Source organism: Erythranthe guttata, chromosome 7, assembly GCF_056151865.1.
Source record: "Erythranthe guttata isolate IM_541 chromosome 7, IM_541, whole genome shotgun sequence".
Taxonomy (NCBI): domain Eukaryota; kingdom Viridiplantae; phylum Streptophyta; class Magnoliopsida; order Lamiales; family Phrymaceae; genus Erythranthe; species Erythranthe guttata.
The window spans coordinates 2,976,786-3,001,483 of NC_142539.1; the positions used below are offsets into that span (position 1 = coordinate 2,976,786).

The window sequence follows — 24,698 nt, forward strand, 5'->3', positions numbered from 1 at the left end:
AAATAAAAAAAGGAACACGTGGCAGCAGAAGACTCACCCGTTGTTTATCACCGGGTGTAGGGTCGAAGGAACCCCTAAATATATAGGAAAGGGAAAGTCATATGACTTCTCAAATCTCAACATCAACTTATAACTCCTATCAAAGACTTATGAACAAGTTGTTGATTTTTTTTATTATTTTTTTATTTTTAATTTATGTAAAAATCATATACACCTACTAGATTTATAACTAAAGTGTTACTTAGACACGGCCACGGGCCGGTTTTGGGCCCGGAACCGGCCCGTTGACGGCCCGAACCGGCCCGTTGACGGCCCAAACCGGCCCGTTGACCGAGTGAACCGGCCCGGACCCGTGAACCGGCCCGTCCTACCCGGGACGGGCCCGGTTCTCAGAAATGGTGAACCGTGAACCGCCGGGCCGGCCCGGCGGTTCACCCGGATTTAAAAAAAAAAAAAAAAAAAAAAAATCAAAAAAAAAGCAAATAACGGCTAGTGAACCGGCCCGGGTGAACCGGCCCGGGTGAACCGGCCCGGTGAACCGGCCCGGGTGAACCGGCCGTTATTTACTTTTTTTTTATTTGTTTTTTCCCCCCAATTTTTCCTATAAATACCCTTACACCCCAATTTTTCCTATAATTTACTTATTCATCAAATATTTCAAAAAAAAAAAAAAAAAAAAAATTCAAAATTTCCGGGCCGACCCGGAACCGGCCCGAACCGGCGGCCCGACCCGGCCCGCTGAACCGTCCATACTACGGGCCGGTTCCGGTTCCGGAAAATGTGAACCGTGAACCGGTTTGAACCGGCCCGGAATCGGCCCGAACCGGCCCGTGGCCGTGTCTAGTGTTACTACTATTTGGCAAGTTGTTCCTAATAAATAATAATCTCTATCAAAGACTTATGAACAAGTTGTTGAAATATTTTTATTTTATTTTATTTATGTAAAAATCATACACACCTACTAGATTTGTAGGTAAAGTGTTACTACTATTTGGCAAGTTGTCTCTAACAAATTTGGACGTTGTAATTTTTACTTACACTACACAATTAATATGAATAAATTGACCTGAGCAAATTGCAAGTAGATAAATGAAGGCATACCACAATATTCTTATGAATATTACTGTGATTTATTTGGCGCACTGCAGCTTGCTCGATTTCTCGAATGCGGAAAATTTGAGTGAGTGGGTACGAGACGTTTGCTCTCTATTTACCCCAACAAAGGGCGATCGAATTGTAGACATGACCAGTGGAAATCTCGTTAATTAATCAATTCATGAGCGTCACTAATTCTAATTAGATGGCGAGACGTTTGACCACCTTAGGAGAGTCCGGCCGAAACCGTCGGGTGGCACCAGCCCGCACTAGTCGCTCCCAATGCTTTTGATGAAAAGTTTGTTTGATAGTATATGGCTGCAATAAATTATAGAATTAATACGTACAACAAACTCAGACTTCTGAAAGAGATGCATTTATGGATAAAATGTATATTCATCTCCAAAGATACAATGATAGATAGGTAAGTTGAAAATTTTGGAAACCAACCAAAATTTCTTTTTCCAGAGATATTTATAAACAAATTACAAAAACAAATAAATTCTTATAGATTTAAATATATTTTACATGTAATGACAAATATGAAAAATAATATATAAATTTACATAAGAGTATGGGAAGAAAAATGAAGGGGACCAAATTCCATATTTACGAATATTTAAAATAAATCATTAGATATTACAGAAAATAAAATGCATTGGACAAGCCAAGTGAACCTTCTTCTCAAAAAACAAAAAAAAAAAAAGAAAAAGAAAAAGAAAAAAGAATAAAGAAGAGATAATAAACGTGATACACATTACACAATGATGAAGATTTTTCTTTTGTTTTTTTGCTTGGCTTATTTTATTTGCAAATTTCATTTAATTTTCTTTTTAACATATATATTAATTTCATGACAATTACATATCATGTAAATTACATTTCAAGGCCCACAAATTTGACAGGTCACGAAACAACTTGATGAATTATCAGAATTAAATGAACGATGTAATTTGTACTATAGTTAAATATTTATAAATTAATTTTGTATTAGTTTAACGAAATATGTTTTAGCACTTTGCTTTCAAATCGGGACCTCGAAAATATATTGTTTAAATGAGGTTCTACTGTAGTATGTTCCGAAGGACGGACGAGGAAGGCTCAAAACGTAAGGGTCTCTCCTAAAATTCCTAAGAGGGGTATTTTTGTCATTTGACCTGAATTTTGAAGAAATATATGATATATATAAAAATTGTACAAATATAAAGCTAGTGGAGCTCGTTCTGTGCTCGTCTCATCAAATTAAATCTCGATTCAATTGGGTATTAAAACAAACTCAAATAAAACTTTTAAAAGATGGATAAAAATTCAAATAAGTTTGCGCATTCAATTCGATTTGATTCGTTTACGCATACATTCACACGATCCATTAACTAACCATATAGATTATGTCTTTTAGCTAATTACTTTTCTTATAATAAAGTTCACAATTGCCAAACAATGAAATACGCAGGTCATATCTTTACCACTCATAAGTACACAAACACATACATCAATATTGGTGCGTGTAGATCAACAGTCGTTGATCAATCCATTCCACTAGCATAGAACCAAGGGGGCCATGACCCCCCAACATCTCTCAAAACCATACTATTTTAAAATAAAAAAATTATATCTTTTTATGTACTTTAGCATTATTAACCCTCTCCAAATTAATTTAATACATTCAGCGCCCGCGAACTTAAAATTCAAACTCCGCTACTGATTACTTAAAAGGTAAATACAATTGCAGTTAGTCAAACCCCACTTATTTTGGGGTTTGCATATATTTGGGGTTGAGTTGAGGGGGGCCTAGATTGGGGGGTGGGTGGGGTTGAGTTTACATAATCATGTACATCTATAATTTACATAAATGACATCAAGAATTAAATTTATTAATTAATCAATTTATTTTTTCAAGCCTCTATAAAATAAGAAGAGGCCTAGATGATATTTTCTCTCATGCAAATACAATCTCATTATAACTTCCACCAAAAGATAAAAAGAAAAGAAAAAAAATCAAAGAAGAGAGAGAAAGAAGGATCTAGAGAGAGAAACTATGGGTAGAGGAGATTGTCATCATCCATTACTGAAAGGTGGAAGAAGAGAAACCAAATACAGCCATGGCTTTTCTTCATCACAGATACAAACACTCACCAGTATTTGTGAAGTTTTATTGCCTCCAACGCCATTAATTAATAATAATTATATTCCTCATGAAAACATTAACCCCCAAAACGACGTCGTACAGGCTTTCTATAAAGCTTCTGCTTCTCAATATCCAGTCCCTGATGAGGTACCCATGATTTTTTTTCCCTCAATTTTATTCCGGCCAAACTACGGCCACCTCTGAGGTAAGGTATAATTATGAAACAACCCCTCTTATTTTCATAATTACAATCACTCCTCTCAAGTATGTATTGTCTTACACGTCCACCCTTACAATGTTAAATTTACCTAGGTGTGTTCATCTGAATGGTAAACCGACCGAATAGAACTGAACGAAAATTCGTACGTACCGATTACCGAACCTTTAATTCGGTGTGGTATTCAGTTGTATTTTATTTCATATATATATATTTGTAATATTAGTAGTTAACCTAAACTTAATTAAAAAAATAAAAAAAAACGATATTTTAAATAAATTTTTAGTAATTCGGTTATTTATCGAACCAAACACTAAACAATATAAAATTTTGGCGTACCTCTGTACAGTTTTTACGGAATGAACGCCTCTAAATTTATCAACTGGAAGGATTTTTTCATAAAATAATACATAATCGGAGGTGCTTGTAATTATGCAAATATGAAGGAATTTTTCATAATTTAATCTTACCTTTTGTGGTCTAATTTGCCCTTATATTTTTGTGGATGTTTTTTTATTTATTTATTTTGCAGGTGGCTGAGCTTGTAATGAAAAGGGCTTTTTTTGAAGCAAAAATATTGGTAATAGCAATTGTGAGGGTCCTGTCAACAAGGGTGGGGACGTTATTAATATGTGGGAGTTCTGGAGTTAGCAAAAAGTGGCCTTTCTTGAAGAAATTCTCTGAAATTCCACTGGAAAATAGAGAAATAGTTGTGCAGAAATGGTTCAAGAATTGGCTGCTGACACCTGTCAGGCTTGCCTTTGTGTTCCTCAAATTCTTGGTTCTTTTGGTGTTCTTCACACAGGTAATATAATTAATTTTGAAGACGATTATTTAGTCTCAATTTTTCTTGAAATTTGATATTTATTCCTCAAAAAAAGAAACTTTAAATAAAATCAATAAATTCGATCACTCTGTTTTAATTATTCGAATAAAGGATTTTTGTTTTATCTTAATCCATATTATATGTGTTGTTTTAGAGTTTTAAGCAGATTTTTCTTTTTCATTTTACCAATTTTGCCTTTGAATTTATGTGGATAGAAAATATTATTTAATAACTTTGTTAATATGTGTAAAGGGTATTTTTGTCCTTTTCTACTAAAATTATTGTTATTAATTAATTAGAATTATTAATTACTTGCATATATAAATATATATATATATATATATATATATATATATATATATATATATATATATATATATATATATATATATATATCTTAAACTACACTTAAAGGAAATGGAGGATAAGAAACAGAAGCATCAAAATTAAAGTTGATGTTTTTTGTAAAATAATATTTCATCTCATATTGTTTACTAATTATATTGTGCATATATTAATTGATATAATTAATGCAGTAATAAAATATGTAATATAATACTCCCTCCGTTCCTAAATAATTGTTACTTTTCACTTTTTACAAAGATTAAGAAACTCAATAAATATATATTGATTTTAGAAAAATCATATAAAAATGACTAAAACAACCTTTATTATTTAATGATTTATAAGAGAAAATTAATGAATAAAGTTTCATTAATAAGGTTAAAACAGGAAAAATGCATTTAATGCAGTATTGGAAATCTAAAGTGACAGATAATATGAAACAAAAATATTTTTAAAAAGAGACAGTTATTGTGGAACAGAGAGAGTATTAGTTTATAATAGAAGATTTTTTAGTTGAAAATCTGCTGTCATGGAGGATTGACATTTAGTTGGAGATTAATTGAACCTTTGACATGTTAACTGTTATTATATTGTAGGGACAATTTAAAGTATATAAATATCACATTAATTCCTTCCGATTTCGACTCGATAAAAATATACTAAATTTTTGGTTCAATAATATAATATTAACTAAATTACTAGAAATATTCTAATCCGACTGTATTAACTTATAGAGGTTTAATTGTGTACAAATTTTACATTTACTAAATTATTCAAATTAAGAGTTTACAAATTATTAACTTCAAAGTTCACCAACTAACCGGCTTTAATTACATAGGCACTAAAAGTTAATTAGGTGTCCCTTAATTAGGCCTAGCACTTGATTATATAGTTATCTAATTACTTTAATTAGTAGTAAACATTAATTAGATTAAACAGGTTACCTAACAATTCGTGTATTTCGTACATAAATAATTACTATTAATTTGTATTTATTATATATTTATTAACAACTTTACAAATGTTATCTTGAGTGTGATTGTTTTATGCGAAAAATACATTTTTCATCCTTTAAGTTTGCACGGATTCCAAGTTTGGTCCTTCATGTTCACAAAAAAACGTATTTGATCCATTATGTTTAAAAAATTCAACACTTTTAGTCATTTCCGTCAATCTTTCGTTAAAACTAACTGAATCAAGCGTGTGCTTCACAGTCTTAACTAACGGACCAACGATAAATTGACGGAAATGACCAAAAGTGTTAAATTATTGGAAAAAATAAAGTTTTTGTCATCAAGTTTGCACTGATTTCATATTTGGTCCCCATATTCACAAAAAATACATTTGGTCCATTTAGTTGCAAAAATTCAACACTTTTAGTCATGTTCAATTTCCGGTTAAAACTGACGGAATGAAGCATGTGCCTGTCTTAACTAACGGACTTACGGTAAATTGACGAAAATGACCTAAAGTGTTAAATTATTGAAAGATGAAGGACCAAATGGTTTATTTTTGTGAACGTGGGGACTAAATGTGAAATAGGTGCAAACTTGAGGGGTTAAAAAATGTAATTTCCCCAACTTTTTTCAACAGGTAGGAGAAGATTCAAGCAATCCTGCATGGAAAGCCATGGACTACAAAGTCGACGTCATCGGAGAAAACTCGCCGGAAGAGAGGAGGAAAGAGAGACCTCTCGACAAAGGAATCATCGAAACCAGACTCGAAACCGATTCTTCTCTCGCCGCCGCCCTCGCCGGAAAAGGCCTGAAACCCACACTAAACCCCGCCTCCAGAGACACCTACACAGTCAAATGCGACGCCGTCATCGTCGGCTCCGGCTGCGGCGGCGGAGTCGCCGCCGCCGTCCTCGCCGCCGCCGGCCTGAAAGTCGTCGTCCTCGAGAAGGGAGACTACTTCACCAGCGGCGACTACTCCGCCCTTGAAGGCCCGTCGCTGGACCGCCTCTACGAATCCGGCGGAATCCTCTCCACCCTCGACGGAAAAACCATGCTCCTTGCCGGATCCACCGTCGGCGGCGGCTCCGCCGTCAACTGGTCCGCCTGCTTCAAAACCCCCGACCACGTCATCAACGAGTGGGCCCACGGCCAAAACCTCCCACTCTTCTCCGGCCCGGAATACCTCGACGCCATGGATAAAGTCTGTGACAGAATTGGCGTCACCGTCGGGTGCACAAAAGAAGGTTTCCAAAATCAAATCCTCCGGCAAGGCTGCGAAAACCTCGGATTGAAAGCGGACCCGGTCCCACGAAACTCCTCCGAAAGCCACTACTGCGGCTCCTGCTGCTACGGCTGCATCAGGGGCGACAAGAAAGGCACCGACACCACCTGGCTGGTCGATGCAGTCAACTCCGACGCGGTTATCATATCAGGAGCTAAGGCCGTACGGTTCGTTATTAACCAAAACAACAAAAACCAAAGAAAGAAGAAAAAATGCCACGGTGTCATAGCGAAATTCACAAATCAAGACATAAAAATCACCCTCCGAATCGAGGCCAGAGTAACAATATCTGCATGCGGTGCACTTCTGACACCGCCGTTGTTGATCAATAGCGGACTCAAGAATCGGAATATTGGCCGGAATCTTCACCTCCACCCTGTTTTAATGGCGTGGGGGTATTTTCCAGAGCCCGATATTGTCGAGGGAAAAGCTTATGAAGGTGGCATAATAACCTCAGTGCATAAAGTGGTGGAACAAGATAAAGTGAGAGCTATTATAGAGTCTCCGATTCTCGGACCGGGTTCTTTTGCCGCTTTATTACCGTTTGAATCCGGCATCGAATTAAAGAATCGAATCATCAAATATTCAAGAACTTGCCATCTCTTTTCGATGATCAAAGACACCGGGAGCGGTTCGGTATTGTCTGAAGGAAGAATCGACTACAAGCTCGATTCTTCGGATAAAGAAAACATGAAAATAGGGTTGGTTCGAGCGTTAAGGATACTTATAGCCGCGGGGGCGGTCGAAGTCGGGACCCACCAGAGCGACGGGCAGAGGGTGAAATGTGGGGCCGGGGGCGAGGGGGTGGAGGAGTTTCTGAAGGGGGTGGTGGCCCCCGAGGGGCCGAAATCGATGGTGGAGAAGTGGTCGACGTATTGCTCGGCGCATCAGATGGGGAGCTGCCGAATGGGGGTTGACGAGAGGTGCGGGGCGGTGGATACGTGGGGGGAGAGTTGGGAGGCGGAGGGGCTGTTTGTTTGCGACGCTAGTGTTTTGCCGGGGGCGGTCGGGGTGAATCCGATGATCACCGTTCAGGCGACTGCTTATTGTCTTTCCAAGAAGATTGCTGAGAAGTTGAAGTGATGATGATTAAGAATTTATATATTGTTTAATTTACTTTAAAATGATTGAGAGATTATTATTTGTGTGTAAAATTATTCCATAATAATCCAATTAGAAAAATCAACCGTATTTTTAATTTTTTTCAGATGACCCCTTATACTTACATCTTTACGGATGGCCCCCTTGAAATTTAACACAAAAAGTTAAGTCTTTTGACGGGAAAAACTAACCGAAACTACCCCTAAACCACAAGGGGGTTGTGTGATGATATTAAGAGCACAAAACAAAGGGAGTCATCTGCAAAAGCTTGTGACAACAGGGGGGATTAAGTGCTATTTACCTAACTTTTTATTAGCAACTTCAAATAAACAAAATTCAAGCTAAGGCATAAATAAAAGGATTCAACGCATTTCTATACCCCGCTAATCGAAAACATATGCATAAAATAAGCAAAAAAGGAAATAATATCTCTAACAAAAAACTGCGGAATACGGTCTGAACAGCTGTCGGGAAACTGAAAACTAAAATCAACGACAGCATATAGTCAACCTAGAAGTTCGTATTCAAAATCTTTTAACGTCAGCCAAAACTAAACTTAATCGAAAAGACTGAAACCAAGGTCCTCATCAGATTCATCAACAGGTTCTTCTTTCTTCTCCTCTTCCTTGGCAGCGGCAGCAGGTGCAGCACCCGACCCAGCAGCGGCAGATGGGGCAGCGACTGCAACAGCAAACTTGCTCGGGTCCTGGTTTATATAAACCCCATCAAAATATCAGACAACAAATTCGGAAAAAAAAAAAAAAACAGACAGTAGATAATAAATGTAATAGAATAATAATAATAATAATAGTACTTACAGCAAGATACTCCTTCACTTTATCGGCAAGCGGGAAGGAATAATCAGTTGCAACGGCCACAGCCAAGACATTCTTGTACGCGTTGATGAACATGTGAGGTGCAGCGGCTAGGGTTGGGTACGAGATGGCTAGTGCCAACGAAGTGACCATCGAAACACCCATGGCAAACTTGCCAACCAAGTCATCTTCGGTCAAGTCGAGCACCTCGGGGCTGAAAACGGAACCATTGTCGTAAACCTTGAGGACGACAAGACCGTAAGAGAATGGCCTGATTCCGAGCTTCGAAAGAAGTGCAGCTTCAGAAGAACCCACTTTGTCACCCTTCTTGATGAGCTCAACAGGGGTGACGATTTCGACTGTACCCTTGTTAATCTTGGTTGGGATATTTAGAACCTACACGAATACAGCATTCGATATTACCGTACACGTTATAGAACGGAAAGAAAAAAAAACAAGGAAAAAAAAAAAAAAAACAGCAGTGATACAGTCGTCTATAGGTACCTGGAAGAAAGATGTTTGCGACGGATCGAGACCGGTGTTTCCAGGTGGGACGATGACATCAATCGGAGCCACCAAACCAACACGAGCGGGTGCTCCAACCTGTTTCGATAAAGCTAATACGTTATTACACCGATACTACAACACAAGAAGATATGTAAACTAGATAGGTTCGTAAGCAAAATCCCAGCGCAACCTTCCATAAAGTCAAGAGATACAAGTGCAAAGAATTAATGTACATTTGATACATTTACGAGCAGTTATCGGCAATGACATATTCAACTACGTAAACTCAACGTCTATAAACATCATAACAAGAATAATTAGATTCTTGGATAACAGTACAAAACAGATTCCCAAGACACTAAAACCGATCAATCACACCGAACTCATAACTAGCTAACGCACAGACAAGTAAAAAATGTGTAAGAATAAAAACTTCACCTTGAACTTGGCAACCTCCTCTGTGACTTCCTTCAAGTCGCCTTTTGTGAAGATTAATCCAACATTTCCCTGTCCAAATCATCGCAAAATTAACAGTGAGAGCGTATCATCAACTCCTGGATCTATTATTTTACATGACTAAATACGACTAAATACAAATTGATACGACCAATATACAATATTACGAGTCCACCTTTGGGCAAGGGTCAATTGATAATTTTTACCTTAATATATATATATATATATATATATATATATATATATTTGGCCCACCTAACTTTTGTTAATTAGCCCACCCAAAATCCAAAATTATGAAAGAAAAGCCCCCAATTTTATTAATTAACCTACCCAAAATTCAAATTAATGCAAAAGGAGCCCCAATTTTATTAATTATCCCACCCAACTTTTACTAATTAGCCCACCCAAAATCCAAATTAATGCAAGAAAAGCCCCAATTTTATTAATTAACCTACCCAAAATTCAAACTATTGCAAAAGAAGCTCCATTTTTTTTTATGAATTAGCCCACCCAAAATCAAAATTAATGCAAATGAAGCCCCAAAATTTTATTAACCAGCCCACCCAAAATTCAAATGAATGCCAAAAAAAGCTCTAATTTTTTTTTACTTTTCCTATTTTCTGATACATAATCATTCAGTAAAAAAACAGGTGAGAAAACAGAGAGAGAAGCAATCTCGAGACCTCTAATTTTTTTTTACTTTTCCTATTTTCTGATACATAATCATTCAGTAAAAAAACAGGTGAGAAAACAGAGAGAAAAGCAATCTCGAGACTTACAACAAGGAGATCAATTAGGGCAAGAATAGCCTTGTTTCCAGTGTTGTCGGAGTGGATTCTGATAGACCTCTTCATCATAGTATTCTTACCCATCAGAACAACCGAATCTCCCCTGAGTGCGCTCCGAATGTTCTGGAGTTGAGTGGAGCCCACGTTATCCGCCACCGCCACCAAAACCTGGGTGTACTCATCGAGCAAATTGCAGAGCTTCTTGTCGTAAGCGATCTTCTTCTCGGCCTTCGATACCTTTGGTGCCATTGTTAGGGGCTTATGTCAACCGGAGAAGCTTTTCGGATCAAAAATGGAGGAAGGGAACCCTAATTAGCATTTTTAAACATAAATAATTGACCTAAAATGCAGCTGCTCTGGTGGATGGGCCGGGCCATTAATTGTTGGGCCGGGCCCTATTTCTCTTCTTATCATCACACTTAATAATGGGCTGCCTTTTTTTTTTTTTTTGGTCAATATATTTAAAATCATCAGGATAATTTATTAGTTCAATACATATATATTAAAAACAATTACGGTAGGATAGATTTATCAATGAATAGTTATATTACATTTTAAAAACTGAAATGATTTGTGTATTTTACTATTTTTTTTAGAAATCAAGAACCTATTTTTTTTTTTTCAAATTCTCTCAAGCTTTTGGCCATTCTCGTATCACGACCGAGACGACAATAGATTGGAGGTAATTTTTACATGTTTATGATTGTTTCGTTACGTAATTTAAGGAAAAAAACATGTTTGGTAGAGCTCGTGTGGTTCTACACAAACTCAGTATTGATTTCGTGTGGATCCACGCGAGTGCTTGAGTTTGTATTTTTTTTTAATTTAAAAATGAATACCAAAAAAAAACAATTGGTCACGTGTTCGTGTGATTCTAGGCGAGTTGTACATATGTGTTTTTCAAGTTTTTTATTTTATAGATTTAGGGTTGTTAGTGTAATAGAAGGCGAACAGTTGGACTGAATTCACGTGAAACCACACAAGCTTGGTACACATTTGTTCGCCTACCTTTACTCGAACACTTGTGTGTTTTTAATTTATTTTATTTCTTGCAATACTAATTTAGTTTTTTTTTTTTTTCTTTTCTGTTAAATGGAGGTTGAGAAAAAAGTTTAATGAGTTTGGTTGCCGAAAAATGATGTGGAGTTGCATAATGGCGGTTGACGAGAGGTGGGGGGCGGTGGATATGTGGAAGGAGAGTTGGGAGGCGGAGGTGTTGTTGTTTACACGTTCATTCTTGCGGTTTCTAATTTAGTGGAATCTTCGAAATTTAATGAAATATTATCAATTTTGTACCCGTTTTATCCCATTCTAACTCCACATTTTGAAGCAAGATGATCATAATATGTATTTTTTGGCTTGTATATATCAGATTGCGGTGCATCAGAAACTGTATTTTTACACAAAACGAGTACACACTAGAGCACATTCCACGAAATCTAGATGATTGTGTTGAATTGGACACCATAAGGGTGGAGGTGTAAGAAAAAATCATAGTTGAGGGGTAGATGTAATTATTAAAACAAGAGGGATTTTTTTGTAAATTAACCATACCTCAGGAGTGATTGTAATTTACCCTATAATTTATAATTATTTTATCCGACTTCTTAGGTGGTGTTTGCAAATGTTTTTTGAAAGTGATTATGCGGTTTTTTTTGCTCATAATCTGTTTTTAGGTGTTTGCAAAATCAACTTTTGCTTTTGCTTCTCTTAAAATAATCTGCTTTAAGCTATTTTTTTAAAAGCACCCCTAACCCTGCTTTTTCAATTTTAGTTCATTTTCCGAAATATTTGCAAACACCCCCAACTTTTAGAAATAAGCACTTAAAACTAACTTAAATCACAATCAATAACATTTGCTTTTAAATAATCATTTGCAAACACCACCTTAATTGCTTCTTCACTCAGTTTACATTTCTTTTACGGGCAAATTACGAGACATCTCCTTAAATGAGGCTAATTTACAAAAAGAGAACCCTCAATTAATTTGTATTTGTGTAAGGGCAGTTTAGACATTACATATTTTTCTGTTAAGAAATTTGGTCTGGGCGTAAGTTAATCAGAGAAGTCTTCGTTTTCTGATAATTATGAATATTTGAGGGAGTTTTGGGTAATTACGCATGGTATATTGATTTTCGCCAAAAAATATATATAGAAGCAGAAGATACATTAATAATGCACGAGATCTTCGTTAGAAAATCGTTGAATTTTACGACAAAATTAAACATATAGCCGTGTGTCGTCGAGCTATATCGAACCTTATGTGGCTCTCACTTAGCTTCTTCGTTATTAACTTCTGAATAAGTGGTTGATCAAATGAACTTTTTTTCCTCCAAACAAAAACTTCTTCACCAAAATCCCTCAAGCACGTGCTTCGTGAAAAGTCTAGAATGCCCCTCCCTTCAAGCCCTTCCTCGTGCTAATGCACAGGTGCATTAGCGTAATTTCAGCCATCGGAGTCCGTCTCGCGAAACGGCAACGGGACTGTTTTCACTGCCCTAAACTTCCCAACATTGTTCAAATGCTCATTTTCCAATCTGTTCAATCACCAAAAAAAAAAAAATCATATACTTAGTACTATGTTTTTTGAATTAATTTAATTTACTTACTTTGGGAATTTAATTAGAATATATTTGTCTAATATTCTTACCTATAATAATTCCAATGTCCACGGCGAATGACCTCCAACGAAGCAAGCAAAAAATCGATCAAGCGCGACTCGAAAATCCCGATATTGTATCGCATCACGGTCTCCACCCATACAACCCTTAGGACAAAATTCAAGGCCTACGCAAACACACATACTTGTTTATTTTTATTCTTTTCGTTAAAAAAAACTACAAATAAAATTGCGAGAAAATTGAGGAATGACTCACGATGGATCCATAGTAAATGCCTCGGTTTTTTAGTATAAGGTCGTCCCTAAGCCATGGGTTTCTCGATTTCGGATTGAAAAGACCCCAATCTTTAACGAAATCCCAATACAATTGGTAAACGGTGGCGAAAAGAGAAGTGGCCAAAACTACGATCATCCAAAACTGCGACGGCTGCCTAGCGTACGTTAGCCTAGCGCCAGCTGCCACCATGGCGGAGACATACTTTCCTAGGTTAGCCAAATGGTCCACGTTGGATTCATCGAACCATCTCCTAGCGCACTAGTGTAAAAAGAATTTTGAAGATTGCATGTAAGTCGAAAAAGCGAGCGAATTAACTATGAAGAAGAGATCGAACAATATTGAATTGTGGATTTACGAGCGTGTTTTGCTTTCATCCGAGGGTATTTTCGTCATTTGGCTAAACGAATGTATTTATATATATAATGTATGTACCTGCATGGCACGCCAATAGTAGGGGGCGAAGGAGATAACGTAGGCGAGCTCGCGGTACATCTTTCCGGACTTGCAAGTCTCGTAACGGTGCGTTTTGAAACTTCCGGCGGTAAAATAGCATGCCGCTGATTCCATATGCCTCAACAATGGAATCTGATGATAAAATAAATAAATTGTGCAAGAATAGTGTTATTTCCTAATTGTGAGGCATAAATTAATTTGAAAGAAGGGTAATTTCGTCATATGAAAATAAATAAATAGTTACCTGGCTAGTAAGTTGGTCAGCCATGAAGAAGTCAACCATCAAAACCTGAAATCACAGTTTAAAGAATCTCAATAAATGTGTCTTAATTTAAAAAAGAACAAATTAAAAGGACTAAAATAACTTTGATCATTTAATACTTAGATTTGAATTAATAAGGTTAAAACAGGAAAAAAATGTATTATTGAAAATATAAAGCGACAGATAATATGAAACAATTTTATTTATAAAAGAAACAGTTATTATGGAACAGATGGATCGGAGTACTAAACTAGTTTACAGAATCATATGTTACCTTGTAAAACGGAGAGCAAACTATGTTTCGTATGACTCTGATGAAGGAGAACCTCGTCGGGCGATATAAGATGTTCAATGGACATATCAAAAGCACGACAAAACACTGAAATGAGAGTACAAGAAACCATCAATATATATTATTAAATAATATATAGCATTTATATGTATAGTAAGGCCTCATTTGGTTGTTAAGATAAGATTAGTCTAGATAAAATTAAATAATCTAATGAAACCAAATTGTATTATTGAACCTTGGAAGATCCAATAAAAGACTAAAGCATGATAACATAATATTTGCGGGTCAACAGGCAAGTTATTGGGATACCAAACATCAAACAAAGTCCCATTATTTAGTTAATCATGGCTAATTAGAGTCTGATTTATTTACCAGGAATAGAATCCCGGGAATCAAGTCGACTTGATGAGGTGGGAAGCCGGTGGAGAGCAAGATGAGGTGGATGACCATAGCACCGACGACGGAAGTCATCAAACACGTGCATATGAGAAACGCGTCTCTGTATTTGAGCGAAGTTGAAGATTGGAACTCGAATATGAAGTTGTAGTTGATTCTTGTGCTCTTCCACATGAACAAGTTGCATCCGTACATGAACAAGTGCAAGCTCAACAATGCAAACATGCTGCAGCACATAGTTTACTTTAATTAGATTAATTATTAATATATATTTCTCTAACATTTATTTTATTAAAATTAATTCTAAAACTTTAGTAGTATACTAGTATGTAATCTTGTTTGATTTTTTTTTTGGTATTATTAAGGGTAAATTACGAAAACTCCCCTGAGCTTAGGCTAAATAACGAAAATCACCCCCACCTATTCGTAATTACCAAAATCCCCATGACGTATGTTTATGTCTTACACAAGCCCCCCCTATGGTGTGACTTTTCACAAAATCTTATTGGTTTGAGGGATATTCGCAAAAAAATGTCGATTCTACCTCCTGCATCATTTTCTCGGAGATATCATTAATGAAGTTGTTCATAAAATTCATGGTCTTGCTCGAGATCCCGATGTAGACTTTACATATTTCAGTCTTTTTCTTTTATTTTTCACGTATTTAACCGAAGGGTATAAAGGGCTTTACATATTTTCTATTTAAAAACTCGGTCAATAGTTAGTCATGGTTTTTTTTTTTTAGTAATCACGGATTTATTTTGTCTAAGGGGTTTTTCCATAATTTAACCTACTATTAATGAGTACTAGCATTTTTTCTCCGTGCGATGCACGGGATATTATTTCAAATGTGGAAAAAATAATCAATTTAATACATAATAAGAAAATATCGTACACTAACATAGTAAAATTTAATAATGTAGTATTATTCATATTTTATATAACATTGATTTTTTAATCTGATATATTAAGATTTATAATCAAAATATATAGATTAAGATTAAAAAAATCGTATTTCTATCTTTATCTCTTAAGATTTGAGATATATTGATGAAAAATCGGAGATTGCTAATTTTGTAGAGAAAAAAATATTAAAAATAAATAATTACAGAAATACCATTAGGGTTTTTTAGGGTTGCCTAGCGTTTCTTTCTTTTATATATAAGATTTTATTGAGAAATATTTATCTCTAGTGTTGTTATATACATATAATACAAAAATTCTTCTTTTTTTTTTTTTTTTTAATGCATGTTTATGAGGGGAAAAAAAAAGTGAAAATGACAATAGTGTGAGAAAAAGATTTTTTTTAGGGGAAAAAATAATAAAAATAAAATAAAAAAAAACCTGAAAACAGGGTAGACAGTTTCCATGTAAGAAGCTTCTATTCCAGGTGAGAACATTCCACTTAGATGTGCCAATATTGCATACACACTAAACAATGTCACAAAACTACCTGTAAATAAACCTGCAACATTACATAAGAAAAAAAAACTAATTAATTACCACTAAATATCCAAAATTTCACAATAAAATAAATTAATTAATTTCAATTTAAAATAATAATAATAATTAAAAAAAAAAAAAAAATTGTACCAACAAAAAAAGTGACCATGTGAGAATCTTTGTTGTGTTGGGGTTTCAAAAACTTCATAGCCTTTTTCCTGTCATTGCCGGCAAAGTGCTGTGTGAATAAGGACTCCACTTCATCCATTAGTCTTACCACCTTTTCCATTACACAAAGTACACCATTATTTAATTAATTAATTACCCCCTTAATTACTCCACTAACTACACTTATTTTTCAAATTAAATATATGTGATCAAGGTTATTTCTATGCTACACTGACTGAATTTTTACATGCTGATGTACACAACAAAGCTAGTGTATGTTTTTTTCTTTGTTTTTTTATATATAAATGGTAAAGATCTAGCCGATGTATTTCATCGGATATAGAATAATAAAGCTGCAGATCTCTAATACGTTGATCAATCGATACTAACTACAAGTACTAATCAAATTAAATATATGTACTCAAAGCAGATCACGGTTATTTATATGCTACATCCGCTAAAGATTACATCGAGTGAATTTTTATCTGAGAAAAATACGGTTTTCACCACACAAGTTTTCTTTAATATCACATTTGGTCCCCAAATGTTCACAAAAAACATATTTGGTCCACCATGTTTTAAAAATCCAACACTTTTAGTCATTTCCATCAATTTTCCGTTAAAACTAACGGAATAAAACGTGTTTTCATCACTACCTAACTGACGGACTAACGATAAATTGATGAAAATGACAAAAATGTCAAATTATTGAAACATGAGGGGCCAAATGTGTTTTTTTGTGAACATAAGGGACCAAATGTGAAATTGAAAAAAACTTAAGGGGCGAAAACATTATAACCTCCCATTAATAAATAAATATCTATATATATACAAAATACTTTGAATGCAATATTATGTATTAATTAGAAACTAACATTAGAAAATTTGTTAAGTGGAGTCTAACATTTTTCATTTGTGTCAAATTCATATAAAATTCAGAAACTATATATTATTAAATAATACATTATTATTTTAATTTTGTAATTTCGTGTTATATATCCTTACCTTATCGGAGCTAATAAAATTAGATCTCTTCACTACTTTGAGGTAACTCGTTGATGCCTTTTGGTTTGCTACCTGTTTGATCGAAATCCACAACAAATTTAAACAATAATAATTATAATTAATACTCGAAAAATAATAAATTTATATATATGAATATTAGTTTTTTTTAATATATTATATATAAATTACCTTGTCGAATTTCTTGAGTATCTTTGTGAAGGCCACCATATTGAGTGAGCTGCCAAAATATTCTGAAATCATTAGAATTACATACATGGAGAAACTGAAAGTAGGTTTAAATGACAGTTCTTGAAAACTGAATATATATTTATTTCATTAAATAAACATAAATTCTTTCTATTTATTTCATTTAAAACGAACTATTTTTTTACATAAAATCATACGTATTCATGTTTTCTCCGTTTTCGCACTTTCTGGTTAGCATGAGAGCATGTCGAAAAAAGCACGACTTTTTCGGTACCAAACATGCTGTTTTAGGGGGCGTGACAAATCATGTGACACTTATATATACATATTGTCCAAATGTATATTCAATTTTGAGAAATTTATATTTTTTTCCCTTTTGTTTAGCTTTAAATATTTCAAATATTAGGTCGGATATCTCAAACTACGTTTGATAAGTATGTTTGATACGGAGTTTGGTGTATCAAATTTCGTGTCGTTCTAAATTAGTGTTGTCGTCTATTAGTCGGGAAATCGTAATGGAACTAATTTCATAGTTCCGTCGATTTTTGATAGGAAGTTTTTTCTTTTGAAATACTTATTTTTCTAATTTTGATTTCTTACTTCAAAAAATAAATAATAAAAAGATCAAATCGGAATCAAAATTATATAAAATTTCTAGAAATATTGATTTATGACTCTATTGTTATAAATTTCTAAAATAAATTTCACTTATTTTTTAAATTTATATAACAAAACACATATTATAATATTAATATTAAAGAAATCTATATTATGTATTTTATATAATCGATTCCAATAAATTTCCAAAAAAGGTAAATAATTTAAATAAATAAAGCATAGTACCTGTATGTTTTCAGCAAGCCAAGTCCTCTGTAAAGTTCCACAAATGCCCCTCTTATCATCTTTTCAGCACACTGAATCTTCTTTCTATTAATATATTCTCCACCCCCCTTCTTTGGGTTATTTACTAAATCCTCCCAAAGCATTGATGTCACGGCGGCTATCGTCCTTGTCGGAGTTGTCGCCGGAATATCTATCCTCATCGCCATCTTAGGCTTTCCCTTCTTCGTCTTTGCCCTCGTCGCCGAATTAACGAAATTAATTCCATTTTTTTCTAAAGCTGCTATTACTTCGTCTGTTTGTGAATCTGTTGTTGGACTATCACAATAATCGCTCTGGCTCTCTACACGAGGAGGATGAGGAAAAAATATGATTTTGTTCGGCGGCGAAACCAAGATTTTATCTTTGTTGATAATAAATATTAGGGCTGGAAATTGGAACGTGAATTTCAAATTTTATTTATTACGATCTATCGGTCTTAGAACAAAATTTTTCATTATGAATCCCGAAAATCCTGAATTTTCCATTTTTTTTCAATTTACATAATGTCAATATATATTAGTTCCCGATTTCTAATCCGATTTTAATTTCTGTCCTGGAAATTTCAACTTTTGGTCCGAAGATAACATTTATAATATCAATATTATTATGTAATTTGTGTTATATGTGACCTAGAAATTGGAGTTTTCGAATTCTAAGACTCAAATAAAAAAAATCAGATTTTGGAACAAGTTTTTTCATTCCAATTCTCAGAATTTTTTATTTTCGATCTTACCATTTTTTTTGGGGTGAACGAAATAGGAACTACTTTTACACTTCTTAAAAATTAGAATTTAAAAAAAAAAAATCCTAATTTTAATCTGTTCCATTTCCACTCCAAATAAATATGTAAGATTTGGTGATTAAGGACCATGCAAAACTATAATACTAAAAAAATAACAAATCTCTTTATAGCATATTAGGATTTTGAGAAACCTCGGCCTCCGGCTAACCTATGCTGACTTCACCACTGATTTATCGATAAACGTAACAATATTTGGGTCGACATGTATCTTTTCTTAGTATCAATTCTATTTTAGTTTATTGAATAATTCTTTTATTTATTATACCAATTTATACTTGGTCCATATAGCCTCTGATAGACCTTTCTAGACCATCATTTATGTTGGTACTAATTTAATATTGCTTGTTTTATGGCCACTTAAATCTGTCACCAATATTTATTGACAGCCAAATTTTCCTATGTTTTTAGTGCAATGTCGTGTAGGACTCCTCACAAATAAATAAACAAATAAATAAATAATAATAATAATAATAATAATAATAATAATAATAATAATAACAATAATAATACTAATAATAACAACAACAACAACAACAACAACAACAACAACAATAATAATAATAATAATAATAATAATACTAATACTAATAATAATAATAATAATAATAATAATAATAATAATAATAATAATAATAATAATAATAATAATAATAATAATAATAATTAATTAGAGATTATAGTTCTTAATAAAGCAACCCATTATTATAATTAAATGAATAAAATATTTACTCACCGGAGAAATCCGAGTTGCGGCCGAGAAATGAGTTGGACCGGGAGGAGAGAAACCCGGAGGAGGCGATGCCGCCACCGGTCGTGGAGGCCGATTGGTTTTTCCGACGACGGTCGTTGAGAATTTGCTTGAGGTCCAATAATATTTGGAGTTGCTTATTTAATAAATCCCCTCTTTGGAGAAACTCAGTTTCTTTTGTCTTGTAGAATTGGTTCACTTTGTTCAGCTCATCATCTAACATCTCAAAGAACACTTTCACCTTTTTTTTTTCATGCACAATTAATATATTTAGTTAATTGTAAAATCAATAAAAATAATTAGAGTATTCATTTCTTTTATTTGCAAAATTAATTCAAATCCTATTGCAGTAGAAACTCGATAAATTAATACTCGATAGATTAATAACCTCGCTTAAATAATAATTTCTTCTGGTCTCGACTCGGAAAAATGTATTAAAATATTAGTTTGATAGTTCGCTAAATTAATAGAATTTTGCTAAGTCCGACTGTATTAATTAATTTATGAAGGTTTAATTATATATATGGACAACTAAGAGGAGGGATGGACTATACCAGAAGTGAAAATTGGAATAATTTTTTTTTATCTGATTTAAAATCGATAAAGTTTGATTTTGGAACAACTATTTTTCATTCTAACTTCTCAAATACCTTATTTCTGAGAATAATATATATAATTATATGAGATCCTTGTCTTTATCCAAATTTAAATTTTGAATTTTTTTTTTTTTGTGTTCCCTCCAAAAAATTACACTTACTATGATATCAATATTATTATACCTATTCTATATTATAGGTGATCACAAAAATATAAAATGAATTATTTCCACCGATTTCGATCCAAAAAATCCCGATTTTGGAACAAGCTACAATTTCTGAAGTTCTGATTTCCGATTAAGAATCAGAGTTAGTTTTTACGTATACTTCTAACCAAAAAAAACTCAGCAGAAAGAACAATAAATATATCAAAATTCAAGATAATATAAGTGCAATAAACGTGTACGAGGTTATATATATATATATATATATATATCTTCGTTAATTAAATTACCTCGTCTTCTTCGGAGAAGAGCTGAACAAGTTCAGTTTCATAAACTTCAACCTCTTCTTCTTCTCCATCTTCTCCACCGCCGCTAATTCTACTATTCACCTGCAATTATTAATATAATAAATAATTTAATTAACTAAACACCCGTTAATTATATTAATTAACTAACCCCCAAGAAGTAATTGATTAAAAAAACCTACCTGAATGATTTCGCGGTTATCCACACTACCATGACCCGACCCGTTGGATATCCTGCCCATAAGAGCTCGAATCGGGTCGAAAATGGACCGCCCGAAATCGTAGTTGCTTTCGTGTGTAAGAAGAACGTGCTTAGTTGGTTTTCTTGAAATCTTAACCTTTTTGACATGTTTTTTAAGCAGCCAGTAATTCACAAATGCGTCTTTCCATTCCGGGATGAGCTGAGCTTCCAGCTCCTTCGAGAACTTCACCATGCTGCCGCCGTGGCGGGGAAGGGGCGGCGGCCGGAGGGTGGCGGTTATGGATATGGAGGAGGAAAGAGAAATTGTTAAATGGAGTTTTAGAGGAAGCGTGAGAGTTTTGTATTAGATGGTTTGTATAAATAGGGAGGTGTATTAGTACATGCGTAAAATAAGATAATAATTAGTTAATTACTGCAATTGTTTTTATTTATTTATTTTTGAAATAAATTACTACAAAGTATTACCATAAATTACTACAAAGTATTCTCCTGTTTGTACTCGTTTTGTGCAAAAATGCAGTTTCTGATGCACCACAATCTTATGATCATCTTGTTTCGAAATGCGGAGTTCAATGGGGCAAAACGGGTACAGACTTGAGAATATTCTATATAATCTAGAAAATTCCACTAAATTTGACACCGCAATAGTGGATGTTAAGACGATTTATAATTGATGGGTGGTTGTAATTATCCAAACATGAGGGATTTTTTTCGTAATTTGATTATATCTCAAAGGTGGTTGCAACTTACCCTATATATATTTTTATTAAATTTACTTCTAATTAAAATCAGTATTTTTTTTATTATTTTGTTTTTTTATATAATGAATGAATTTCCAATTGATCGTATATGTGCATTAAGTAAAAAAAAATCACCTAAAGAAAATAACTGAAATGCTATTCATAGAACAAATTTTACCACCTTGCAGTGCGACTTTATTTCATTTGTAATTTTTAAAGAAAAAACCCGCAATTCTCTCAAACAGGGGCGGACCCAGGGGGGTTTTCTTGGGGGGCTGAAATATAGGGGTAATTTAAGAAAGAATTTTTTTTTTGTTTTTAGGACTTAAGTGTACAAAATTAAAAGTTTGGGGGGCGAAAGTGCATTAACTAATACATAAATACCCAAAAAGAAAAAGCTTAATTTTTTTTACTTGGGGGGGGCGGGGGCCACCCCAGCCACAAGCTTGGGTACGTCCCTGCTCTCAAACCCTTTCCCAACTATATTTCGTGCGTGAACATTTCGTATTCCCTAACACGAAATGGATGAAGGCATTTCGTGTAAAGAAGCACGCAATAATGTTTTTTTACGATATACGAAACCACAATTTTATGTTTTTTTATGCATTTCGTGTTGTATTGCACGAAATGGAACACTGCATTTCGTGCAATACAACACGAAATGCCTTTTTTCATAAATTTGTTTTATTTCGTGTAAATTTACACGAAATACAAACTTGCATTTCGTGTAAATTTACACGAAATAAAACAAATTTATGAAAAAAAAAAAGGCATTTCGTGTTGTATTGCACGAAATGCAGTGTTCCATTTCGTGCAATACAACACGAAATGCATAAAAAATGTCAAAATTCGATAAAAAAATATGTTCGTTATCTCAAAATCGAAGTAGGTTTGTTTCATATTGATAATTATTGTGTTCTAATTGATATTATCGGAAAATTTTGACGATTTGGAAAGTTTAAGAATTCGGAGGTCGAGAGAATTTGGAAAAAAGTTAAAGGATTTCTTGATAAATGAATTATTTTGCACTGTAACTGGAAAAAATTGCACTATGAACAGTAAACCCCAAAAAAAATACGTGACGAACTTAACTTTGAAATTGTTTAAAAAATTGCACTCAAATCAGATTATTAGGAGTTCTCTTACTTAACCAATTAAAGCATAGGTGCACGGAATTATGTACAATTCATGTATTAGTGTCTATAAAAGTATTTTGCTATAAAAACATCATTTTTTTTAACTATAAGAATAATGTATATATACACACACACACACACATTTATCTATCTATTTTGATCACAAATTAATTATTGTGCATAACTAGTAACTACTAACAATTGAATTATTTAAACGAGTTTAAGTAATTAAGCATTTTTGGTAAACCGCATCATACATTATTTCGGATATACAAATATCTTTAATCAATGACTATCCAATTTTTATACTAGCTAACTACGGTCAATCGGTCAATCTTCGATAAGTTAATATAGTTGTAACTAATTTTTTAAATTAATTTAACGAATTATTAAACTCCCGAGTTAATAATTTATCACATTATCACTGAGTCTGGATCGAGAGAAATTATTATTTAAGCAAAATTATTAATTTATCGAAGTTGTACCGTATATAGTGTAACATTAACAATATAATTTGTCACATATGCTGCCAAGTCCAATTCATTATTTAGGTTCAATATTTGTTATTGAAAATTAATCATTAATTATTACTACATTTCATTTATAGTTAGAGCTATTGTATTGAGGTTCAATAATTAAAGATAATTTCGTAGATATGGTAGGTATTTTAATTTCCCATTTGTAGAAAATATAACTTAGAGAAAAAAAGAAATTGTGGAAGGCTATAAAACTGCAAGTGACTGAAATATATTAATACATCTATATATTTTTCAATTAAATCTACAATATATTAATATATACATATAAATCGACTTTTGCTTTATATCTTTTTATTGAGAATAAATAATTTTATTAACAAATATTTATCTATTCTATATTTTGTGATTTGTGAGATTTCAGACATCGTGTCAGTGCAACAGATCCCACTGCAATATCAAAAAATGGAATCATTCTTTTAATCTAAAAGTAGTCTACAATGGGAATATTGGAATATTCCTAACTAAGAAATCTTGCACTAAAAAAAGACGAAATCTCTCGTCCCAAATTCCAAATTCTTTATTCCGATTAGTTTTGATGGAAGAATGTAGATTATGATGATTCAACCGTCGTTAGGGTAACGGACATAGATTTGATGTCTACAAGTAACCAACCCTCGTTTGAGTTGAAATTTTCATACTGCAGCTATCAGTACTCGATCATACGACATTACACCAACTTACAACCTTCGGAACCAATTGACCTATATATACTCATGCGGGCCTAATTAGAAATCTCAATAATTGACCTATTCGATCATCCGCTCGAGTCACTCGTTGGAAATTACGAAGCAGTAACAATCCTCCTTTAAAAATAACAATTAAAGAAAGAAAAGAAAAAAATTCAATAATTAGTCCCACTATATATTTCTAGGGATTAAAGCACTTAAACGTGATTTAAATGGTTACTTTATTTTTTTTAAGCTAATCACCAAATTTATTTAACTA

General features: G+C 33.5%; 3 protein-coding genes across 4 annotated transcripts; 1 reads left to right on the forward strand and 2 right to left on the reverse strand.

The window, feature by feature from the left end:
* The first annotated feature begins 3,014 nt into the window (after positions 1-3,014).
* On the forward strand, positions 3,015-8,290 carry FAO3 (fatty alcohol oxidase 3). 2 transcript variants are annotated; one of them, XR_016032138.1, is made up of 4 exons: positions 3,015-3,370; positions 3,973-4,245; positions 6,205-7,993; positions 8,187-8,290. XR_016032138.1 is itself a non-coding variant. In XM_012973130.2 (3 exons), the coding sequence occupies exons 1-3, from the start codon at positions 3,134-3,136 to the stop codon at positions 7,930-7,932; spliced, it is 2,238 nt and encodes a 745-aa protein (XP_012828584.2). In that variant the 5' UTR covers positions 3,015-3,133; the 3' UTR covers positions 7,933-8,003. The 2 variants fall into 2 exon arrangements, 1 of the variants encoding a protein (XP_012828584.2); XM_012973130.2 differs by lacking the exon at positions 8,187-8,290 and having other exon boundaries at positions 6,205-8,003.
* A 67-nt stretch (positions 8,291-8,357) lies between these two features.
* LOC105949821 (large ribosomal subunit protein uL10) lies at positions 8,358-10,832 on the reverse strand. The gene is made up of 5 exons (XM_012973131.2): positions 10,508-10,832; positions 9,711-9,779; positions 9,270-9,368; positions 8,769-9,161; positions 8,358-8,656 (listed from the first exon to the last, which is right to left on the reverse strand). Exons 1-5 carry the CDS (start codon positions 10,763-10,765, stop codon positions 8,507-8,509), a joined length of 969 nt encoding a protein of 322 aa, XP_012828585.1. The 5' UTR covers positions 10,766-10,832; the 3' UTR covers positions 8,358-8,506.
* Positions 10,833-12,620: 1,788 nt separating this feature from the next.
* LOC105949791 (phosphate transporter PHO1-like) lies at positions 12,621-21,716 on the reverse strand. Its single transcript, XM_088820708.1, has 15 exons — positions 21,319-21,716; positions 21,122-21,220; positions 20,057-20,312; positions 18,483-18,822; positions 17,622-17,670; positions 17,433-17,504; positions 16,410-16,539; positions 16,161-16,281; positions 14,793-15,042; positions 14,403-14,507; positions 14,111-14,155; positions 13,846-13,998; positions 13,393-13,671; positions 13,167-13,303; positions 12,621-13,053 (listed from the first exon to the last, which is right to left on the reverse strand). The coding sequence occupies exons 1-15, from the start codon at positions 21,568-21,570 to the stop codon at positions 12,963-12,965; spliced, it is 2,379 nt and encodes a 792-aa protein (XP_088676834.1). The 5' UTR covers positions 21,571-21,716; the 3' UTR covers positions 12,621-12,962.
* Between the last annotated feature and the right edge of the window lie 2,982 nt (positions 21,717-24,698).